The sequence below is a fragment of the Cherax quadricarinatus genome, chromosome 71 (assembly GCF_038502225.1).
Source record: "Cherax quadricarinatus isolate ZL_2023a chromosome 71, ASM3850222v1, whole genome shotgun sequence".
Classification (NCBI taxonomy): Eukaryota; Metazoa; Arthropoda; class Malacostraca; order Decapoda; family Parastacidae; genus Cherax; species Cherax quadricarinatus.
Window position 1 is genome coordinate 15640884 of NC_091362.1, and position 18957 is coordinate 15659840.

At 40.7% G+C, this 18957-nt stretch overlaps 1 protein-coding gene across 1 annotated transcript; it reads left to right on the forward strand.

Moving 5' to 3' along the window:
- Window positions 1-2322: 2322 nt before the first annotated feature.
- On the forward strand, window positions 2323-6960 carry LOC128700428 (sodium-dependent nutrient amino acid transporter 1-like). Its single transcript, XM_053793648.2, has 8 exons — window positions 2323-2499; window positions 3630-3692; window positions 4097-4418; window positions 4565-4787; window positions 5083-5356; window positions 5697-6209; window positions 6344-6578; window positions 6752-6960. The coding sequence occupies exons 1-8, from the start codon at window positions 2323-2325 to the stop codon at window positions 6958-6960; spliced, it is 2016 nt and encodes a 671-aa protein (XP_053649623.2).
- Window positions 6961-18957: the final 11997 nt, after the last annotated feature.

Below are 18957 nucleotides of genomic sequence, written 5' to 3' on the forward strand. Positions count from 1 at the left end.
ACTTTCCCCTACACTTCATACGTGACTGCAGGAAACGTGCGACACGTATCCTCAGCAAGACCAACACCAGTCAAGTTGTAAAGTAAAAGGACACAAGTGCAACTAAGTCAAGTTGCAACCAGCAAGTTGAAGAAAAGCCTCCAAGTTTCATCGTTTTACCGGTCAGCAACGTTGCCACTAATGTTTAAAAAATGTTTGACAGAAAACTGGCTAAAATATCTACCAACTCTTCAATTACTATTAGGAACCTGATACAAAAACCCAAGCATGATTCTGGCACAAGTGCAGGAATTTACACTATACCATGTGGGGGGTGTGACAGATCTCTGGACATTAGGATCGCAGAACACAAAAATGCTTGCAGAAATGATGACCGCAAAAACGCATGTGTTCAACATAGGGACGATGTTGGACACCTCATGAAATTCAGTGAAGCTAAACTAGTGATTAAAGAAGACGACTTAAGACGGAGACAATGCATTGAAGCTGCACTAATCATCACTGTCAATAACACTATAAAGCAAAAATCCGGTAGTTACAGTATTTCAAAATTACTAATCAAGAGGATATTACCCATCCTGGGAACTGCTGTTACATGATGTCAGCAGGTCCCTCTCTGTGATGAAATTAAGACACATGTGCAACATCTCGGTATCTTTATTGTAGACATTTCGCCATCCAGTTGCTTTATCAATACAAATTCTAGGACATAACTTGAAGACAGTAGTACTATATACAGATTCTGAGGACATGTACATAACTTTCAGGACTACGACAACTACTACTACAACTAACCCATCTCTTCGGGAAGGACCTACTTCCACTGGGGAATCCCGCCTACCAGTGACTATGCCCTCGTCTGCTACACCTGACGTTACTATATAAGCGCCAGGCTCCTTGCGTCTGCTTCATGTATGACAGGACTCCGACCTGTCATACATGTTGATTCCACCTCTGCAATCAATGCCCTCTCCCATCCTCAACCACAGGATAATGTTCACCTCATCACATCGATCCTGAGCATAATGACAGCCTTAGAAGTTCAGAGTAATAGATCGACATTGAACTGGATCCCCAGCCATGCTGGCATCCGGAGAAATGAGGCGGCAGATGACGCAGCCAAGGCAGCAACAGACTATCCACATGTTGGGATTACTGTCCCAATCAGCCTACGACAGACCAAACTGGTGGCTGCCAGAGCCACGAAACTTATGGGGGAGGTCTTAGGTGATACCCCATCTCAACAATTGCCGAATTGCTTAACAACGTGAAAGTAACAACGAAGGAAATATGATCTTAGCGAAAGATCACTGAGATAGAAGAAAGAATTAAGCTGTCGTATCAGATAGAAGAAGCATAAAGGGAAGGAAAAGCCATCCAGGATATTGTAAAAAAAAAATATATATATATATATGTATATACTTACAGATCTTGTAGGTCTTAATATTACGGATTGCGAAAAAGATTTAGGAGTTCTGGTTAGCAGTAATCTGAAACCAAGACAACAGTGTATAAGTGTTCGCAATAAAGCTAATAGAATCCTTGATGAACATTGGCGAACATTATACATACATGCGTCTGCTTCAGAATCTCCACGACTACGGTGCTCTTCGCACCTACTCCAAGGTTGAGGGACTGATTACCTCATCTTCTGTATATAGTACTACTGTCTTCAAGCTATGTCCTAGAATTTGTATTGATAAAGCCACTGGATGGCGAAACGTCTACAATAAAGATACCCAGATGTTGCACATGTGTCTTAATTTCATCTTGTCGGTATTATATACCATTCTTGCACAGGTCCCTCTCTAGCCTAACCTCCTTAGTTCCACTACGACTACCACCTCTACCCACGCGTCACTTCACCTAACTCCTGCCACTATATATATGCGTTTTCTTCGTTTTCTCTGTATTAGGACTGAAGAAGCCACTCGTGGCGAAACGTTTCCTTTAATAAATGTCCTGAACTGTACATAAGTGTCTTTTTCCACATCTTGTCGGTATCACCATACCATTTCTTCTTATGTTCTATAAAACCTATTACTTGGGTAACATGAAAATAGGTTAGACAAATGTTTCTATTGGAGGTTGGATTAGAGAAGGTCTGTTTCAGTGTTCATCCTCTATAATGTGACTTGAATAAGCCCACTGAGTGGACGGAACATTGTCAATAAAGGATTATACTACTACTACTACTATTATTACTACTACTACTTGGTCTTCGTGTGATGTGTTGGGGAATATACTTATAGGGCCCTCATACTGAAGGAATGCTAGATGCGATTTATTGCTGGTGAAGATCAAGAATAGACAGTGGATACGATGGATGCAGTGAATATTGCGGATACGAAGAATACTGTGGATACAGCGGATACAGTAAATACTGTAGATACAGCGGATACAGTAAATACTGTAGATACAGCGGATACAGTAAATACTGTAGATAAAGTAGATTCATTACCTCCTTTTGTACCAAGAATACCGCGATGGACAAGTGATGTAAGTAGACGATATTCTGGTACAAACCTTGGAAATAGATACACAAATAACTCGCACATAGAGGAAAGAAACTTACGACGACGTTTCGGTCCGACTTGAACCATTTACAAAGTGAAAGTTAAGACGCATGTGCAACATCTGGATATCTTTATTGTAGTAGACGTTTCGCCATCCAGTGGCTTTATCAATACAGATTCTAGGACATAATAGGTAATCAGTCCCTCGGGACTGATTACCTCATCTTTTGTATATAGTTCTACTGTCTTCCTATTATGTCCTAGAATCTGTATTGATAAAGCCACTGGATGGCGAAACGTCTACTACAATAAAGATATCCAGATGTTGCACATGTGTCTTAACTTTCATATTGTCGGTATTTTATACCTTTCTTGCACATTTACAAAGTAGTCACACTAATGGATACCAACAAGTTATTTAATAGAAGAGGTCTTCTAATAAACATATCTAGTGTTTGGCCACGTCTTGCAAACGAGCTGGAATTATGATTATTTTTTTGGTTATGTGATATGGGTTCGATTTGATTACAGACGATTCTCTTGGGGAATCGTGCCTAAACTACTTTTGTGTGTTTTTTTTTTTTAGTTAGGTTAGAAGTATAGTTAAGTAACAGACACAAATGCAACTAATGTGACATATTATTCCGTTCAGTTAATACGGAACCTTCAGCATTGATTCCTTTGTTATCACTTTAATTCTTAAGTGTACTAAAATTAAGTATTCGTATTTGTTTTAGTAAACTAACAACTGTTTCATTATTGCAGAGGTGGAAATATAAACACATATGCAGTATAATGTGATCCTTTATTGACAACGTTTCACCCACACAGTGGGCTTTTTCAAGTCACACACGGATCTACCTGGGGTGGAAGGTACGGGAGTATTTATAGTCATGTTCAGAATGTTGAGGTCAAGTGGAGAATGCTGCATCTGATGATCATTCTGAACATGACTATAAATACTCCCGTACCTTCCACCCCAGGTAGATCCGTGTGTGACTTGAAAAAGCCCACTGTGTGGGTGAAACGTTGTCAATAAAGGATCACATTATACTGCATATGTGTTTATATTTCCATTGTGTCGGTATTTTATACCATTTATTTCCATTGCAGAGGTGCATCGACTTGTTGCTGGAATTTGACGCTGAGTACGAGCGCAAGTTGAAGGAAGCCAAGGTAGATATCACGGCCATTTATATAGTTCATACTCGTTCATACTCGTTCATACAGTCCACAACCCAATTCGCTAATAAACGAGTTGGGTTGTGGATTGTATGAACGACCCATTGGGCACCACAATGTACTTCCCATCTCTATTACGCGCCCCATTCCCCATTATCCTCGGAATTTATCGCCACTCCTATGTGCAGACACGTCACAAATCCAATTTTTATTATGAATAACAATTATTCAATATAAACCTTTGTACTTCATTTTTATTTTAAATTATTCATTTAACATTGTCACTAACCCTTTTTTGTGGACTGTTAGTGTTTTCATGTGACAGTACGCAGTATGTAACTAGAGTTTTCATGCTACATAACATAGGGCATGTAGCCATACTTCATTACTCACTGCAGGAGTCAGTGAGCACAGGAAGGTCCCGCAGGAAGAGGACCCGCAAAGCGGTGCCCAAAATAGAGACGCAGCCTCCCAGAGAGAGGGAACAATGGAGTAACCCCCGGGAGTTCCTGTTGTCTTGCATCGCCATGTCCGTGGGTCTTGGGAATGTTTGGAGGTTCCCGTTCGTGGCCCTGGAGAATGGCGGAGGAGCCTTCCTCGTCCTATATATATTTGTTCTTTTCTTCATCGGAAGGCCTCTCTACTACATGGAACTTTGTATGGGTCAGTTCTCCTCTCTTGGCTCCGCCAAGGTGTGGGAGATGTCACCAGCATTCCGAGGTAAGAGACAGCATCAATGATTATCTTTTTTCTCTTATGACATTTACAATATTTCATCTATTTTTTTAGTGTTTAATTTTTAATTTTAATGTTATATAAACGCATGATTATCTCTATCTTGCACCATCTTCATACTTTTATTACAGGAGTGGGCTACGGCCAGGCCATTGCTGCCATGGCGGTGGTGACATACTGCGTCTTCCTTATGGGTCTCACCGTTCACTACTTTTTCGCCTCCTTCGCTAGCGTTTTACCATGGGCTGAGTGTGGGAACTGGTCTGACAACTATTGCGTGGATGTCAACAATACGGAGGTCCAGCTGGGCATTAATTCCACCGACTTAACTTCCGTTGCTGAGGAATATTTCTCGTGAGTGTTTAACTCTCAGTTTTATGTTTATGGAGAAGTTCTAAACCTATATATTATTAATTTACCTTTAGATGAGTTTAAAATCGATGAGCTACGTTCTTTAACTTTTACAATGCCTCAAATCTACCTTGCTTTCACGAACTGATTAAAACATCTCAAAATAATTATAAAATGGTCCAAAATATTGACCATTTTATATTTCATAATGCAAATGATTCTATTTTATTTACATTTCTAGGTGTTTTAACCACAGTTTGTCATTAATTTAATCTTTAAATTCCATGTCAATCAACAGAAAGAAAGTGCTGAACTTAGATCCATTGGGTCTTAGTAATGGTCTGGGAAATCCCGAGTGGCGTCTCATGCTGTGTCTGCTCTTGTCTTGGGTGATACTCTTCATGGTATTGATCAAGGGCGTGCACAGCTCTGGCAAGGCTGCTTACTTCTTTGTCATCTTCCCGTACTTCGTGCTTATTGTCATGCTGGTTCGAGGAACCTTGTTGCAAGGAGCCCTGGAAGGTTTTCTCTTCTTCATTACGCCAAGATGGGAAAAACTCATGGAACCAGAGGTAAGATGGATTTACATTTTGATAAATTAGACATATGTGAAACACACCATTCAACATTGTTTATGTTGTAGTTTGATGTAAGATACAAATAAGATATTGTAATAAAGTTGGTAGAATTACCGACAATATGTAAAGTAAAAGGACACAAGTGCAACTAATGTGACATTTATTGTGGCAACGTTTCGCTCTCCAGGAGCTTTATCAAGCTTGATAAAGCTCCTGGAGAGCGAAACGTTGCCACAATAAATGTCACATTAGTTGCACTTGTGTCCTTTTACTTTACAAATAAGATATTAATGGACATGCTCTGGGTGCGTCACTAATAAAGTCTGTCTTTCAGGTGTTATACGCCGCTATACACCAGTCATTCTTCAGCCTCTCTGTTGGTTTCGGGTCAGTTATGATGTTTTCCTCATTCAACAAATTCCGCTACAACTTTTACCGGGACACCAATATCATCTGCATCGCCGACACTGTTACTTCACTCCTCGCTGGCATCACCACCTTCGTTATTTTAGGCCACCTAGCGGAGGAGCTCGGCGTCGATATTGAGCACGTTATTAAGAGTGGCGGAACTTCCCTTATGTTCGTTAGTTATCCTGACGTACTGTCCAGGTTCCAGTACGTCCCTCAGTTATTCTCCGTGATGTTTTTCCTCATGCTCTTCACCTTGGGCTTGGGCACTGCCTCTGCACTCATAAACTCCATTACAACAATAATTTGCGACGATTTTCCCCACTTAAAGAAGCAGATCGCAACAGTGAGTGTCTGTACCGCGGGATTTTACTTGGGTCTGTTCTACGCCACTCCTCAGGGCCAGTTCGTCCTTGAGCTTGTCAACCACTATGGCGGTGTAAGTATTTTTCTTACTAGCTTAAATCTGCCGAGATTCTTAGTTTATAGTTATGCACATATAATGTAATTTATCAAATAACTCTCAGTTAATTCTGGATCGGTTTACTGTAGCAAGCATTTGTTTTTCTACAGGGCTTCATCGTCTTTGTCTTGATGATTGTCGAGATTGTTGGTGTCCATTGGGTGTACGGTGTTAACAACTTCTGCCGCGACATTGATTTTATGTTGGGCAGGAAGACTGGCCTCTTCTGGAAAATCTCATGGGCCTTCCTCATCCCTCTGCTACTCTCTGTAGTCTTCATCTACGGCCAGATCACTGGCAAGCCACTGGCAGTCGGCTCATACGTCTTCGAACCTCTTGTTATAGGTGAGATTTTTAAACTATATTCAAGTTCAGTGATGAAGAATTAGACACAAATATAGACTAAACATGTTTCTAATATTAATTCTTCATCTTGTTGGTACTGTATACCGTATACTGTATACCTAGGAGAGCTACTACAGTGTGATGTTCATCTGTTACGTTCTTGTGTTCCTCAGGTGTGGGTATTTGCCTGGCCGTCCTGGCATGTCTGATGGTGCCAGACTTCGTGGTGAAGGTGCCACGTCGGAGTGACGAAGATACCTCAGTGTGGCAAGCTGTGGTGAAGACCTTCAAGACCAGTGATGACTGGTGTCCCAGAGACCCTGACTTTCGTCAGGGATACAGCTTCTTCACTTCGGCAGCAGAGAACACCACTCCTGTTTGAGACTTGAATGCATCTGACAAACAGAGAAATCCAGTCACATTTTAATATTCTTAAGGTTAATTTTAGCAATAAAATTCTACAAGAAATTCGTGTATTATTCGTAAATTTTCTATAAAAACAACATATCCTTTCTTATGCCCTACTAGATATTTCAGCCTATTATTCATCCATTTTGGGTCATTTCTATTTGATCTAATTTCTTTATAAGGGATAAACGTTCTTTGAGCGGCATGTATAGTGTTCAGAAAACTGTCATATTGATATCTCTCTTCCTTACCCCAGTCAACAGATAATAAGTGTTCTCTAAGCGAAAATCTGGGACTGTTACTGAGTTATCCCTACTATCATACTTTCATTCAATGCTAAATGTAATTGATTTGTGGTCGCTAGCACCCAGTTCCTCTGAAACTTCTAAATTATTAACAAGGGATTCATTGTTTGCCAGAACTAAGTCAAGCAGGTTATTACCCCTTGTAGGTTCTGTCACAAACTGCTTCAAAAACCAATCCTGAACTACTTCTAAGAAGTCGTATGATTCTAAATTCCCAGTCAAGAAATTCCAATTAATATGACTAAAGTTAAAGTCTCCTAGAATTACTACATTATCGTGCCTTGTGGCCTTAACAATTTCCTCCCATAGTAGTCTCCCTTGGTCCCTATCTAAGTTTGGGGGACGGTATGTCACACCTAAAATTAATTTTTCATGCCCCTCTGAAAATTCTATCCAAACAGACTCTCTTGCGCAGGAAAATTAACGATTCACTTGATCTTCCTATTCCAGCCAGCGATTTCATCTACCTTGTTGAACTTTTATCTACATTGACTTGTTAATAATTTAGAAGTTTCAGAGGAACTGGGTGCTAGCGACCACAAATCAATTACATTTAGCATTGAATGGAAGTACGATAGTAGCGATAAGTCAGTAACAGTCCCAGATTTTCGCTTAGCAGATTATGATGGGCTTAGAGAACACTTATCATCTGTTGACTGGAGTAACGAAGAGAGCTATCAACATGACAGTTTTCTGAACACTATACATGCTGTGGAAAGACACTTATGTACAGTTCAGGACATTTATTAAAGGAAACGTTTCGCCACGAATGGCTTCTTCAGTCCTAATACAGAGAAAACTAAGAAAACATTTATATATATAGTGGCAGGAGTCAGGTGAGGTGACGCGTGGGTAGAGGTGGTAGTAGTAGTAGTAGTTTTGTAGATGAATGGTTCAGAGAACCGACATGTTGATAAATTAGACACATGTGCAACTCTTGGGTATCTTTATTGAGGAAACGTTTCCTCAATAAAGATACCCAAGAGTTGCACATGTGTCTAATTTATCATCAGTAGTAGTAGTAATGGAACTAAGGAGGTAAGGCAAGAGAGGGACCTGCTGGCATCAAGTAACACCAGTTCCCAGGATGGGTAATATCCTCTTGCTTAGTAATTTTGAAATACTGTAACTACCGGATTTTTGCTTTATAGTGTTACTGACAGAAATTAGTGCAGCTTCAATGCATTTTCTCCGTCTTAAGTCGTCTTCTTTAATAACTAGTTTAGCTTCATTGAATTTCATGAGGTGTCCAACATCGTCTCTATGTTGAACACATGCGTTTTTGCGGTCATCATTTCTGCAAGCATTTTTGTGTTCTGCTATTCTAATGTCCAGAGTTCTGGCTGTTTCCCCTACATATACTTTGTCAAACCCCCACATGGTATAGTGTAGATTCCTGCACTTGTGCCAGAATCATGCTTGGGTTTTTGTAACAGGTTCCTAATAGTATCAGGGATCTCGACATGAGTGATAAGAAGCTTGCAAGTTTTGACGTGACTGCCTTATTCACCAATGTCCCAGTTGATCAAGCCATTGAACTTCTTCAAAGAGTGATTAAAGATGATACAGAGTTACCTGTACCCCGCCAAGATTTTGTGAGCCTTGTCGAACTTTGTGTTCGTTATAACTGTTTTAGGTTTGAGGACAAGAAGTACAAACAACTCTTCGGACTAGCCATGGGATCCCCCCTTAGTGCAGTTCTTGCCAATTTATATATGGAGGACCTGGAATCAAGAAGGATCCTCAGTAACATCCCTCGCTCAGTTACATGGATGCGGTACGTAGATGATATTTTGGTCATTGTACCCAAAAATCTTGACGTACGGGACATCCTCAACACCATCAACACTCTGGAACCTACTGTTAAATTTACACTAGAGGAGGAGAAGGACAACCAATTACCTTTTCTCGACGTTCTCTTACGCACAGGGGAAAACAAACTTTCTTTTAAAGTCTACCGGAAGCCTACCTACAAGAACGATCTTCTACATTTCTTCTCTCACCATGACACAAGAACTAAAAGAGGGGTAGTTATTGGCTTCTTTCTGAGAGCCTACAGAATTTCCAGTCCACAGTTCCTCGAAGAAGAATGTACATACATCACCAACTCTTTTAGTTCACTGCACTTTCCCCTACACTTCATACGTGACTGCAGGAAACGTGCCCGGCGAATACTCGCCGGGCACTTGCTATGAGTAACATCAACGTTTCCACCATAAACACATCATCTATCAAAGACATCACTACGAAACGCAGCCCCACACCTCTAACTTCTACAGCAGGCGTCTACACTATCCCCTGTGGGTTCTGTCCCAAGAAATATGTAGGCGAGACAGGCAGAGATCTTGCAGTCCGCCTGAATGAGCATCGAAATGCCTCTAACAGAGACGATGTAAGGTACGCCTGTGTCCTCCACAGAGACTCCACGGGGCATTTGATGAACTGGAATGAGGCACAACTCGTTCTCACCGAACCAGACCTCAGACGCCGGCGGTGCCTAGAAGCCTCACTAATCGCCGTCACCGACACTATAGAACGCAACACTGGAAACTACAAAATTTCAAAAACATTGGCATACATGATACTTAAGCAGCACCAACCCAACAACACAGGAGTCACATGATTTCATCGTCTACCCGTCCTCATCATAGGTAGAGGTTGTGCAAGAAAGGTATAAAATACCGACAATATGAAAGTTAAGACACATGTACAACATCTGGAAATCTTTATTGTAGACGTTTCGCCATCCAGTGGCTTTATCAATACAGATTCTAGGACATAATAAGAAGACAGTAGAACTATGTGGTGACGTGTACTTAGCTCAGTGGTGACGTGTACTTAGCTCAGTGGTGACGTGTACTTAGCTCAGTGGTGACGTGTACTTAGCTCAGTGGTGACGTGTATTTAGCTCAGTGGTGACGTGTACTTAGCTCTGTGAAGACCTGTTTGTGTGCTCTCTGTGAATCTGAACCAGGATGCCCTCTCTTGAGCAGCTTTACCAGCAGCTGAGAGAAGAGCTCAGAGTTGCTAAACTGGAGATACGGCGATTAACGGAGGAGAACAAGAGGATTCGTAGTAATCCTCCAGTTGTGAGTCCCCAGGTTAAGAGGGGAGCTTGGTCAGTGGCCGGGCAACATGGAACCAAGCTGAAGATTAAGAAAACGGTTGGAGAGGCAGAAACAACGAGAAACCAGAAGACTGCCGTGGAAACTTCCAACTCATTCACGGTGCTACCTGACGAATGTGAGTGTTCTACTGGGAATGCCACAACGAGCACCAAGGAAGCATTGGCAGACGTGAGTGAGACATCCCTAGAAACCCCAACGAAGACAATCGAGAACGTCATGACGAATTCTACAAGTGGTGTAATGCTACCTGGCGAATGTGAGTCGACTACTCGGAGCATCACTACGGACGACGCCAAGGAAGGTAAAAACATTGTTGTTGTTGGGGATAGCCAGATTAGGTACATGGATAGGACATTCTGTTTGAAGGATAGGAGTAGGAGGCAGAGAGTGTGTTTTCCTGGGGCTGGGATGAAGGATATTGTTAGCCGTCTGGATGACATCATGAGAGGTAATGGGAGCAATCCTATTATCTGTCTCAGTGCTGGAGGCAACGATGTTGGCAGACGTAGGAGTGAGGACCTGATTAGCAGGTATAGGTCAGCAATAGAGATAATTAGGAAGAAGGGTGGGAAACCTGTCATATGTGGCATTTTGCCAAGGAGAGGAGTTGGAAATGAATGGTTGTCCAGAGCAATTGGTGTCAATTGCTGGCTGGACAAATACTGTAAGGAAAATGCGGTAACATTCATTGACAACTGGGACCTCTTCTATGGCAGAAATGACATGTATGCCAGGGATGGGGTTCACTTGTCTAGGTGTGGGGTGGGAGCACTGGCCAACGCAGTGGAGGGAGCTGTTAGGTCTTTAAACTAGGAATAGTTAGTGGTATGGGTTTTGGCGGGAAAACTGTGAAGTCGCAGGGTAGTAACATGAGTACTAGGAGAACTAGTAATAGGCAAAATGAGGAGGATATTGGAAAGCCAGTGGCACTAATTGACAATGACAGTAATAGGTTTAGTGGAATAACAGAAAGGAGCAGGAAGGGTAAAGAGAGAGGAGGGTCATTAAATATTTATTACACAAATAGTCGCAGTGCTAGGAATAAGATGGACGAGTTGAGACTAGTTGCTAGTGCAGGTAACATAGATGTATTTGCCATTACTGAGACGTGGTTTAATTCAAAAAGTCGGGACATGCCTGCAGAATGTCACATTCAGGGTTTTAAATTGTTCCAAGTAGATAGAAGTATCGGGAAGGGGGGTGGGGTGGCATTGTATGTCCGAGATCGCTTGAACTGTTGCATAAAAACGGGTATTAAGTCTGAAGTAACACATACAGAGTCTGTTTGGATAGAATTTTCAGAGGGGCATGAAAAATTAATTTTAGGTGTGATATACCGTCCCCCAAATTTAGATAGGGACCAGGGGAGACTACTATGGGAGGAAATTGTTAGGGCCACAAGGCACGATAATGTAGTAATCCTAGGAGACTTTAACTTTAGTCATATTGATTGGAATTTCTTGACTGGGAATTTAGAATCATACGATTTCTTAGAAGTAGTTCAGGATTGTTTTTTGAAGCAGTTTGTGACAGAACCTACAAGGGGTAATAACCTGCTTGACTTAGTTCTGGCAAACAATGAATCCCTTGTTAATAATTTAGAAGTTTCAGAGGAACTGGGTGCTAGCGACCACAAATCAATTACATTTAGAATTGAATGGAAGTATGATAGTAGGGATAACTCAGTAACAGTCCCAGATTTTCGCTTAGCAGATTACGATGGGCTTAGAGAACACTTATCATCTGTTGACTGGGGTAACGAAGAGAGCTATCAATATGACAGTTTTCTGAACACAATACATGCTGCTCAAAGAACGTTTATCCCTTATAAGGAAATTAGATCAAATAGAAATGACCCAAAATGGATGAATAATAGGCTGAAATATCTACTAGGGCATAAGAAAGGAATTTATAGGCGTATCAAAAGAGGCGAGGGTCATCTTATGAATCAGTATATTGACATTAAGAGGGACATTAAAAAGGGGATAAGAAAAGCTAAAAGGGACTATGAAATTAAAGTTGCTAGGGATTCTAAAACTAACCCAAAAAGTTTTTTCCAGGTCTATAGAACAAAAGTCAGAGATAAGATAGGTCCCCTTAAAAATAACTATGGGCATCTTACTGACAAAGAGAATGAAATGTGCTCGATTTTAAATAATTATTTTCTCTCGGTTTTTACACAGGAAGACACTAATAATATTCCGGTAATTAATTTTTATAGTGGATCAGAAGAAGATAAATTATGTAACATCACAGTCACTAGTGAAATGGTTGTGAAGCAGATAGACAGACTGAACATAAGAACATAAGAAAGGAGGAACACTGCAGCAGGCCTGTTGGCCCATACTAGGCAGGTCCTTTACAATTCATCCCACTAACAAACATTTGACCAACCCAATTTTCAATGCTACCCAAGAAATAAGCTCTGATGTGCAAGTCCCACTCAAATCCAACCCCTCCCACTCATGTACTTATCCAACCTAAATTTGAAACTACCCAAAGTCCTAGCCTCAATAACCCAACTAGGTAGACTGTTCCACTCATCAACTACCCTATTTCCAAACCAATACTTTCCTATGTCCTTCCTAAATCTAAACTTATCTAATTTAAATCCATTACTGCGGGTTCTCTCTTGGAGAGATATCCTCAAGACCTTGTTAATATCCCCTTTATCTTCCACTTATACACTTCGATCAGGTCTCCCCTCATTCTTCGTCTAACAAGTGAATGTAACTTAAGAGTCTTCAATCTTTCTTCATAAGGAAGATTTCTAATGCTATGTATTAATTTAGTCATCCTACGCTGAATGTTTTCTAACGAATTTATGTCCATTCTGTAATATGGAGACCAGAATTGAGCTGCATAATCTAGGTGAGGCCTTACTAATGATGTATAAAGCTGTTAGGTAAGACACATATGCAACAGTTAGACAACTTTATTCTGAAACGTTTCACCTGACTATGGAACTGTACTTCTCCAGGCCGAGGGACTGACAACCTCAAATTCTACGACTTTAAGGGTGATGGACTGATTACATCGTCTTCACATCTCTACTGTTCCTGCCTACTTTCTGTATTCGACTGAAGAAGCCTACTGTGTAGGCGAAACGTTTCGGAATAAAGTTGTCTAACTGTTGCATATGTGTCTTACCTAACAACCTGTCGGTATTGTATACCATTTTGATGTTCATGTATAAAGCTGCAGTATGACCTCTGGACTTCTGTTGCTTACACTTCTTGATATAAATCCCAGTAATCTATTTGCCTTATTACGTACGCTTAGGCATTGCTGTCTTGGTTTAAGGTTGCTGCTTACCATAACCCCCAAGTCCTTTTCGCAATCTGTATGGCTAAGTTCTACATTATTTAACTTATAAGTGCTAGGGTTATGGACACTTCCGAGCTTCAGAACCTTGCATTTATCTACATTGAACTGCATCTGCCACTTTTCTGACCAAGAGTAGAGTTTGTCTAAATCCTCCTGAAGTTCCCTAACATCTACGTTTGAATCAATTATCCTTCCTATCTTCGTGTCATCGGCGAATTTGCTCATATCACTAGTAATTCCTTCACCAAGATCATTGATATATATTATAAACAACAACGGGCCCAAGACTGATCCCTGTGGAACGCCACTTGTTACTGATCCCCACTCGGATTTAACCCCATTTATGGACACTCTCTGCTTCCTGTCTGTGAGCCATGATTCGATCCACGAAAGCACTCTTCCCCCAATGCCATGAGCTGCTACTTTCTTCAACAGTCTTTGGTGCGGAACTCTATCAAATGCCTTACTAAAATCTAAGTAAATAATATCAAATTCTTTATCGTGGTTAAAATTCTTTAGTCACCGGGTCCTGATGAGGTTTTTTTCAAGGGTTCTAAAGGAATGCAAAATGGAAGTATGTGAACCATTAACTAATATTTTTAATTTATCTCTTCAAACAGGTGTAGTGTCTGATATGTGGAAGATGGCTAATGTAATTCCTATTTTTAAAACAGGGGACAAGTCGTTACCGTCAAATTACCGCCCAATAAGCCTGACCTCAATTGTAGGCAAATTACTAGAGTCAATTATAGCTGAGATTATAAGAAGCCATCTCGATAAGCATAGCTTGGTTAATGATACTCAGCATGGATTCACAAGAGGCCGGTCTTGTCTAACTAATTTATTAACTTTCTTCAGTAAAGCTTTTGAGGCTGTTGACCACGATAAAGAATTTGATATTATTTACTTAGATTTTAGTAAGGCATTTGATAGAGTTCCGCACCAAAGACTGTTGAAGAAAGTAGCAGCTCATGGCATTGGGGGAAGGGTGCTCTCGTGGATCGAATCATGGCTCACAGACAGGAAGCAAAGAGTGTCCATAAATGGGGTTAAATCCGAGTGGGGATCAGTAACAAGTGGCGTTCCACAGGGATCAGTCTTGGGCCCGTTGTTGTTTATAATATATATCAATGATCTTGATGAAGGAATTACTAGTGATATGAGCAAATTCGCCGATGACACGAAGATAGGTAGGATAATTGATTCAAACGTAGATGTTAGGGAACTTCAGGAGGATTTAGACAAACTCTACTCTTGGTCAGAAAAGTGGCATATGCAGTTCAATGTAGATAAATGCAAGGTTCTGAAGCTCGGGAGTGTCCATAACCCTAGCACTTATAAGTTAAATAATGTAGAACTTAACCATGTTGTTAGGTAAGACACATATGCAACAGTTAGACAACTTTATTCCGAAACGTTTCGCCTACACAGTAGGCTTCTTCAGTCGAATACAGAAAGTAGGCAGGAACAGTAGAGATGTGAAGACGATGTAATCAGTCCATCACCCTTAAAGTCGTAGAATTTGAGGTTGTCAGTCCCTCGGCCTGGAGAAGTTCAGTTCCATAGTCAGGAACTATCTGATAGATAGTGACGTGAGTAAGTTTGCTGATGATACAAAGATAGGCCGTATAATTCACTCTGAGGAGGATATCAATGAACTCCAGGACGATTTGAACAAATTAATGTCTTGGTCTGAGAAATGGCAGATGAAGTTTAATGTGGATAAGTGTAAGGTACTTGCCCTTGGTAATGAAAATAACCCTCGAAGCTATAATCTAGGTGAAGTAGAGCTTGGTCATACAGAATGTGAAGGGGACTTGGGAGTCGTGGTAAGCGGAGGTCTGGAGCCAAGACAGCAGTGCCTCAGTGTGCGCAACAGGGCCAACGGATTGCTTGGATTTGTCTCAAGAAGTGTGAGTAACAGAAGTCCAAAAGTTATTTTACAGCTCTATACATCACTAGTGGGGCCTCATTTAGATTGTGCTGCTCAGTTTTGGTCCCCTTACTACAGGATGGACATAGACTCATTAGAGAACATACAGAGAGGAATGACTGAAGTGATTCACTGTGTAGGGAGCCTCCCGTATGAAGATAGACTTGGAGCCTTGAATCTCAACTCTCTGGAGAGGCGTGGAATGAGGGGAGATATCATTGAGGTGTATAAGTGGATGACGGGCGTAGGCAGGGGAGACATTGATGGAGTACTGATGGTGTCGAACCAGGTAGGAACCAGGAATAGTGGATTTAAGTTGGATAAATTTAGATTTAGAAAGGACATAGGTAAGTGCTGGAACTGAACTTCTCCAGGCCGAGGGACTGACAACCTCAAATTCTACGACTTTAAGGGTGATGGACTGATTACATCGTCTTCACATCTCTACTGTTCCTGCCTACTTTCTGTATTCGACTGAAGAAGCCTACTGTGTAGGCGAAACGTTTCGGAATAAAGTTGTCTAACTGTTGCATATGTGTCTTACCTAACAACCTGTCGGTATTGTATACCATTTTGATGTTCAGAACTTAACCATACAGATTGCGAAAAGGACTTGGGGGTTATGGTAAGCAGCAACCTTAAACCAAGACAGCAATGCCTAAGCGTACGTAATAAGGCAAATAGATTACTGGGATTTATATCAAGAAGTGTAAGCAACAGAAGTCCAGAGGTCATACTGCAGCTTTATACATCATTAGTAAGGCCTCACCTAGATTATGCAGCTCAATTCTGGTCTCCATATTACAGAATGGACATAAATTCGTTAGAAAACATTCAGCGTAGGATGACTAAATTAATACATAGCATTAGAAATCTTCCTTATGAAGAAAGATTGAAGACTCTTAAGTTACATTCACTTGTTAGACGAAGAATGAGGGGAGACCTGATCGAAGTGTATAAGTGGATGAGATTAAGACACATGTGCAACATCTGGGTATCTGGGTATCACGACTATGGTGCTCTTTGCACCTACTCCTAGGTTGAGGGACTGATTACCTCATCTTCTGTACATAGTTCTACTGTCTTCAAGTTATGTCCTAGAATTTGTATTGATAAAGCCACTGGATGGCGAAACGTCTACAATAAAGATACCCAGATGTTGCACATGTGTCTTAATCTCATCTTGTCGGTATTATATACCATTTGTATAAGTGGAAGATAGGTATTAATAAAGGGGATATTAACAAGGTCTTGAGGATATCTCTCCAAGAGAGAACCCGCAGTAATGGATTTAAATTAGATAAGTTTAGATTTAGAAAGAACATAGGAAAGTATTGGTTTGGAAATAGGGTAGTTGATGAGTGGAACAGTCTACCTAGTTGGGTTATTGAGGCTAGGACTTTGGGTAGTTTCAAATTTAGGTTGGATAAGTACATGAGTGGGAGGGGTTGGATTTGAGTGGGACTTGCACATCAGAGCTTATTTCTTGGGAAGCATTGAAAATTGGGTTGGTCAATGTTTGTTAGTGGGATGAATTGTAAAGGACCTGCCTAGTATGGGCCAACGGGCCTGCTGCAGTGTTCCTCCTTTCTTATGTTCTTATGTTCTTATATCTCTCCAAGAGACAACCCGCAGTAATGGATTTAAATTAGATAAGTTTAGATTTAGAAAGGACACAGGAAAGTATTGGTTTGGAAATAGGGTAGTTGATGAGTGGAACAGTCTACCTAGTTGGGTTATTGAGGCTAGGGCTTTGGGTAGTTTAAAATTTAGGTTGGATAAATACATGAGTGGATGTGGGTGGGTGTGAGTTGGACCTGATAGCTTGTGCTACCAGGTCGGTTGCCGTTTTCCTCCCTTAAGTCAATGTGACCTGACCTGACTAGGTTATGTTCAGGGATTTAAGTTATTCAATGTGGATAGATGTAATGGGAAGGGGGGAGGAGTTGCATTGTATGTTCGAGAAAATATTAATTGTTGCATAAAAAAAGGTATAAAAATAGATGGAGCAGTAACAGAGTCTGTTTGGGTAGAGTTCGTGGAGGGTCAAGAAAAACTAATTCTAGGTGTAATATACCGACCTCCAGGCTTGGATCACGATAGAGGGAGACTTCTTTGGGACGAAATTGTTAGGGCTTCTGGACACAGTAACGTAGTCATAGTAGGGGACTTTAACTTTAGCCAAATTGACTGGAATTCTTTGACAGGTAATCTAGAGTCCAGTGACTTCATGGAAACAGTTCAGGACTGTTTTCTGAAACAGAGTGTAACTGAACCTACCAGGGGTAATAATTTGCTAGACCTAGTCTTGTCAAATAAGGAAACACTCGTGAATAATCTGGAGATCACTGAAGAGCTTGGCGCAAGTGATCACAAATCCATCACCTTTAGCATTAATTGGGAATGCAAGAATAATGATAATACAGTAAAAATCCCCGATTTTCGTTCTGCCGATTATAATGGACTTAGGGAACATCTGTCTAATCTTGATTGGGGTTATCTAGCTAATGATTTTATTGACGATAATCATACTTATGAATATGAAGGGATCTGCTTTTATGATTGTTTTCTTAATAATGTACACAGTGCCCAGAGTATATACATTCCCCAGAGAGAAATTAGGTCTAATAATAACGATCCCAAATGGGTTAACAGGAGGCTAAAGCATCTATTAGGGGAGAAAAGGGGAATTTATAGGCGCATCAGAAGAGGAGAGGTTAACCTTACTGACCAATATGTTCAGCTTAAAAGAGAAGTAAAAAAGGCGATTAGAAAGGCTAAACGTGACTATGAAATTAGAGTTGCTAATGAATCAAAGACTAATCCAAAGGGGTTCTTTCAAGTGTATAGGACGAAGGTGAAGGAAAAAGTAGGACCTCTGAAATCTGGGAATGGACAGCTGACGGATAATGAACTGGAAATGTGTTCCTTATTTAATGACTATTTTTTGTCAGTTTTTACACAGGAAGATGTAAATGAGATTCCAGTAATTAACAATTATTTAGTTCCTGATGAATTTAAGTTAACTAATATTACTGTCACGAGGGACATGGTTATTAAACAGATAGACAAACTGAAACAAAATAAGTCCCCGGGACCCGATGAGTTGTTTTCAAGGGTACTTAAGGAATGCAAGATGGAGCTTAGTCAGCCATTAACGAGTGTATTCAATGCGTCCATCCTTACCAGTGTTGTGCCAGAGATGTGGAAGATGGCTAATGTGGTTCCTATATTCAAATCAGGGGATAAGTCCACTCCTTCAAATTACCGTCCAATAA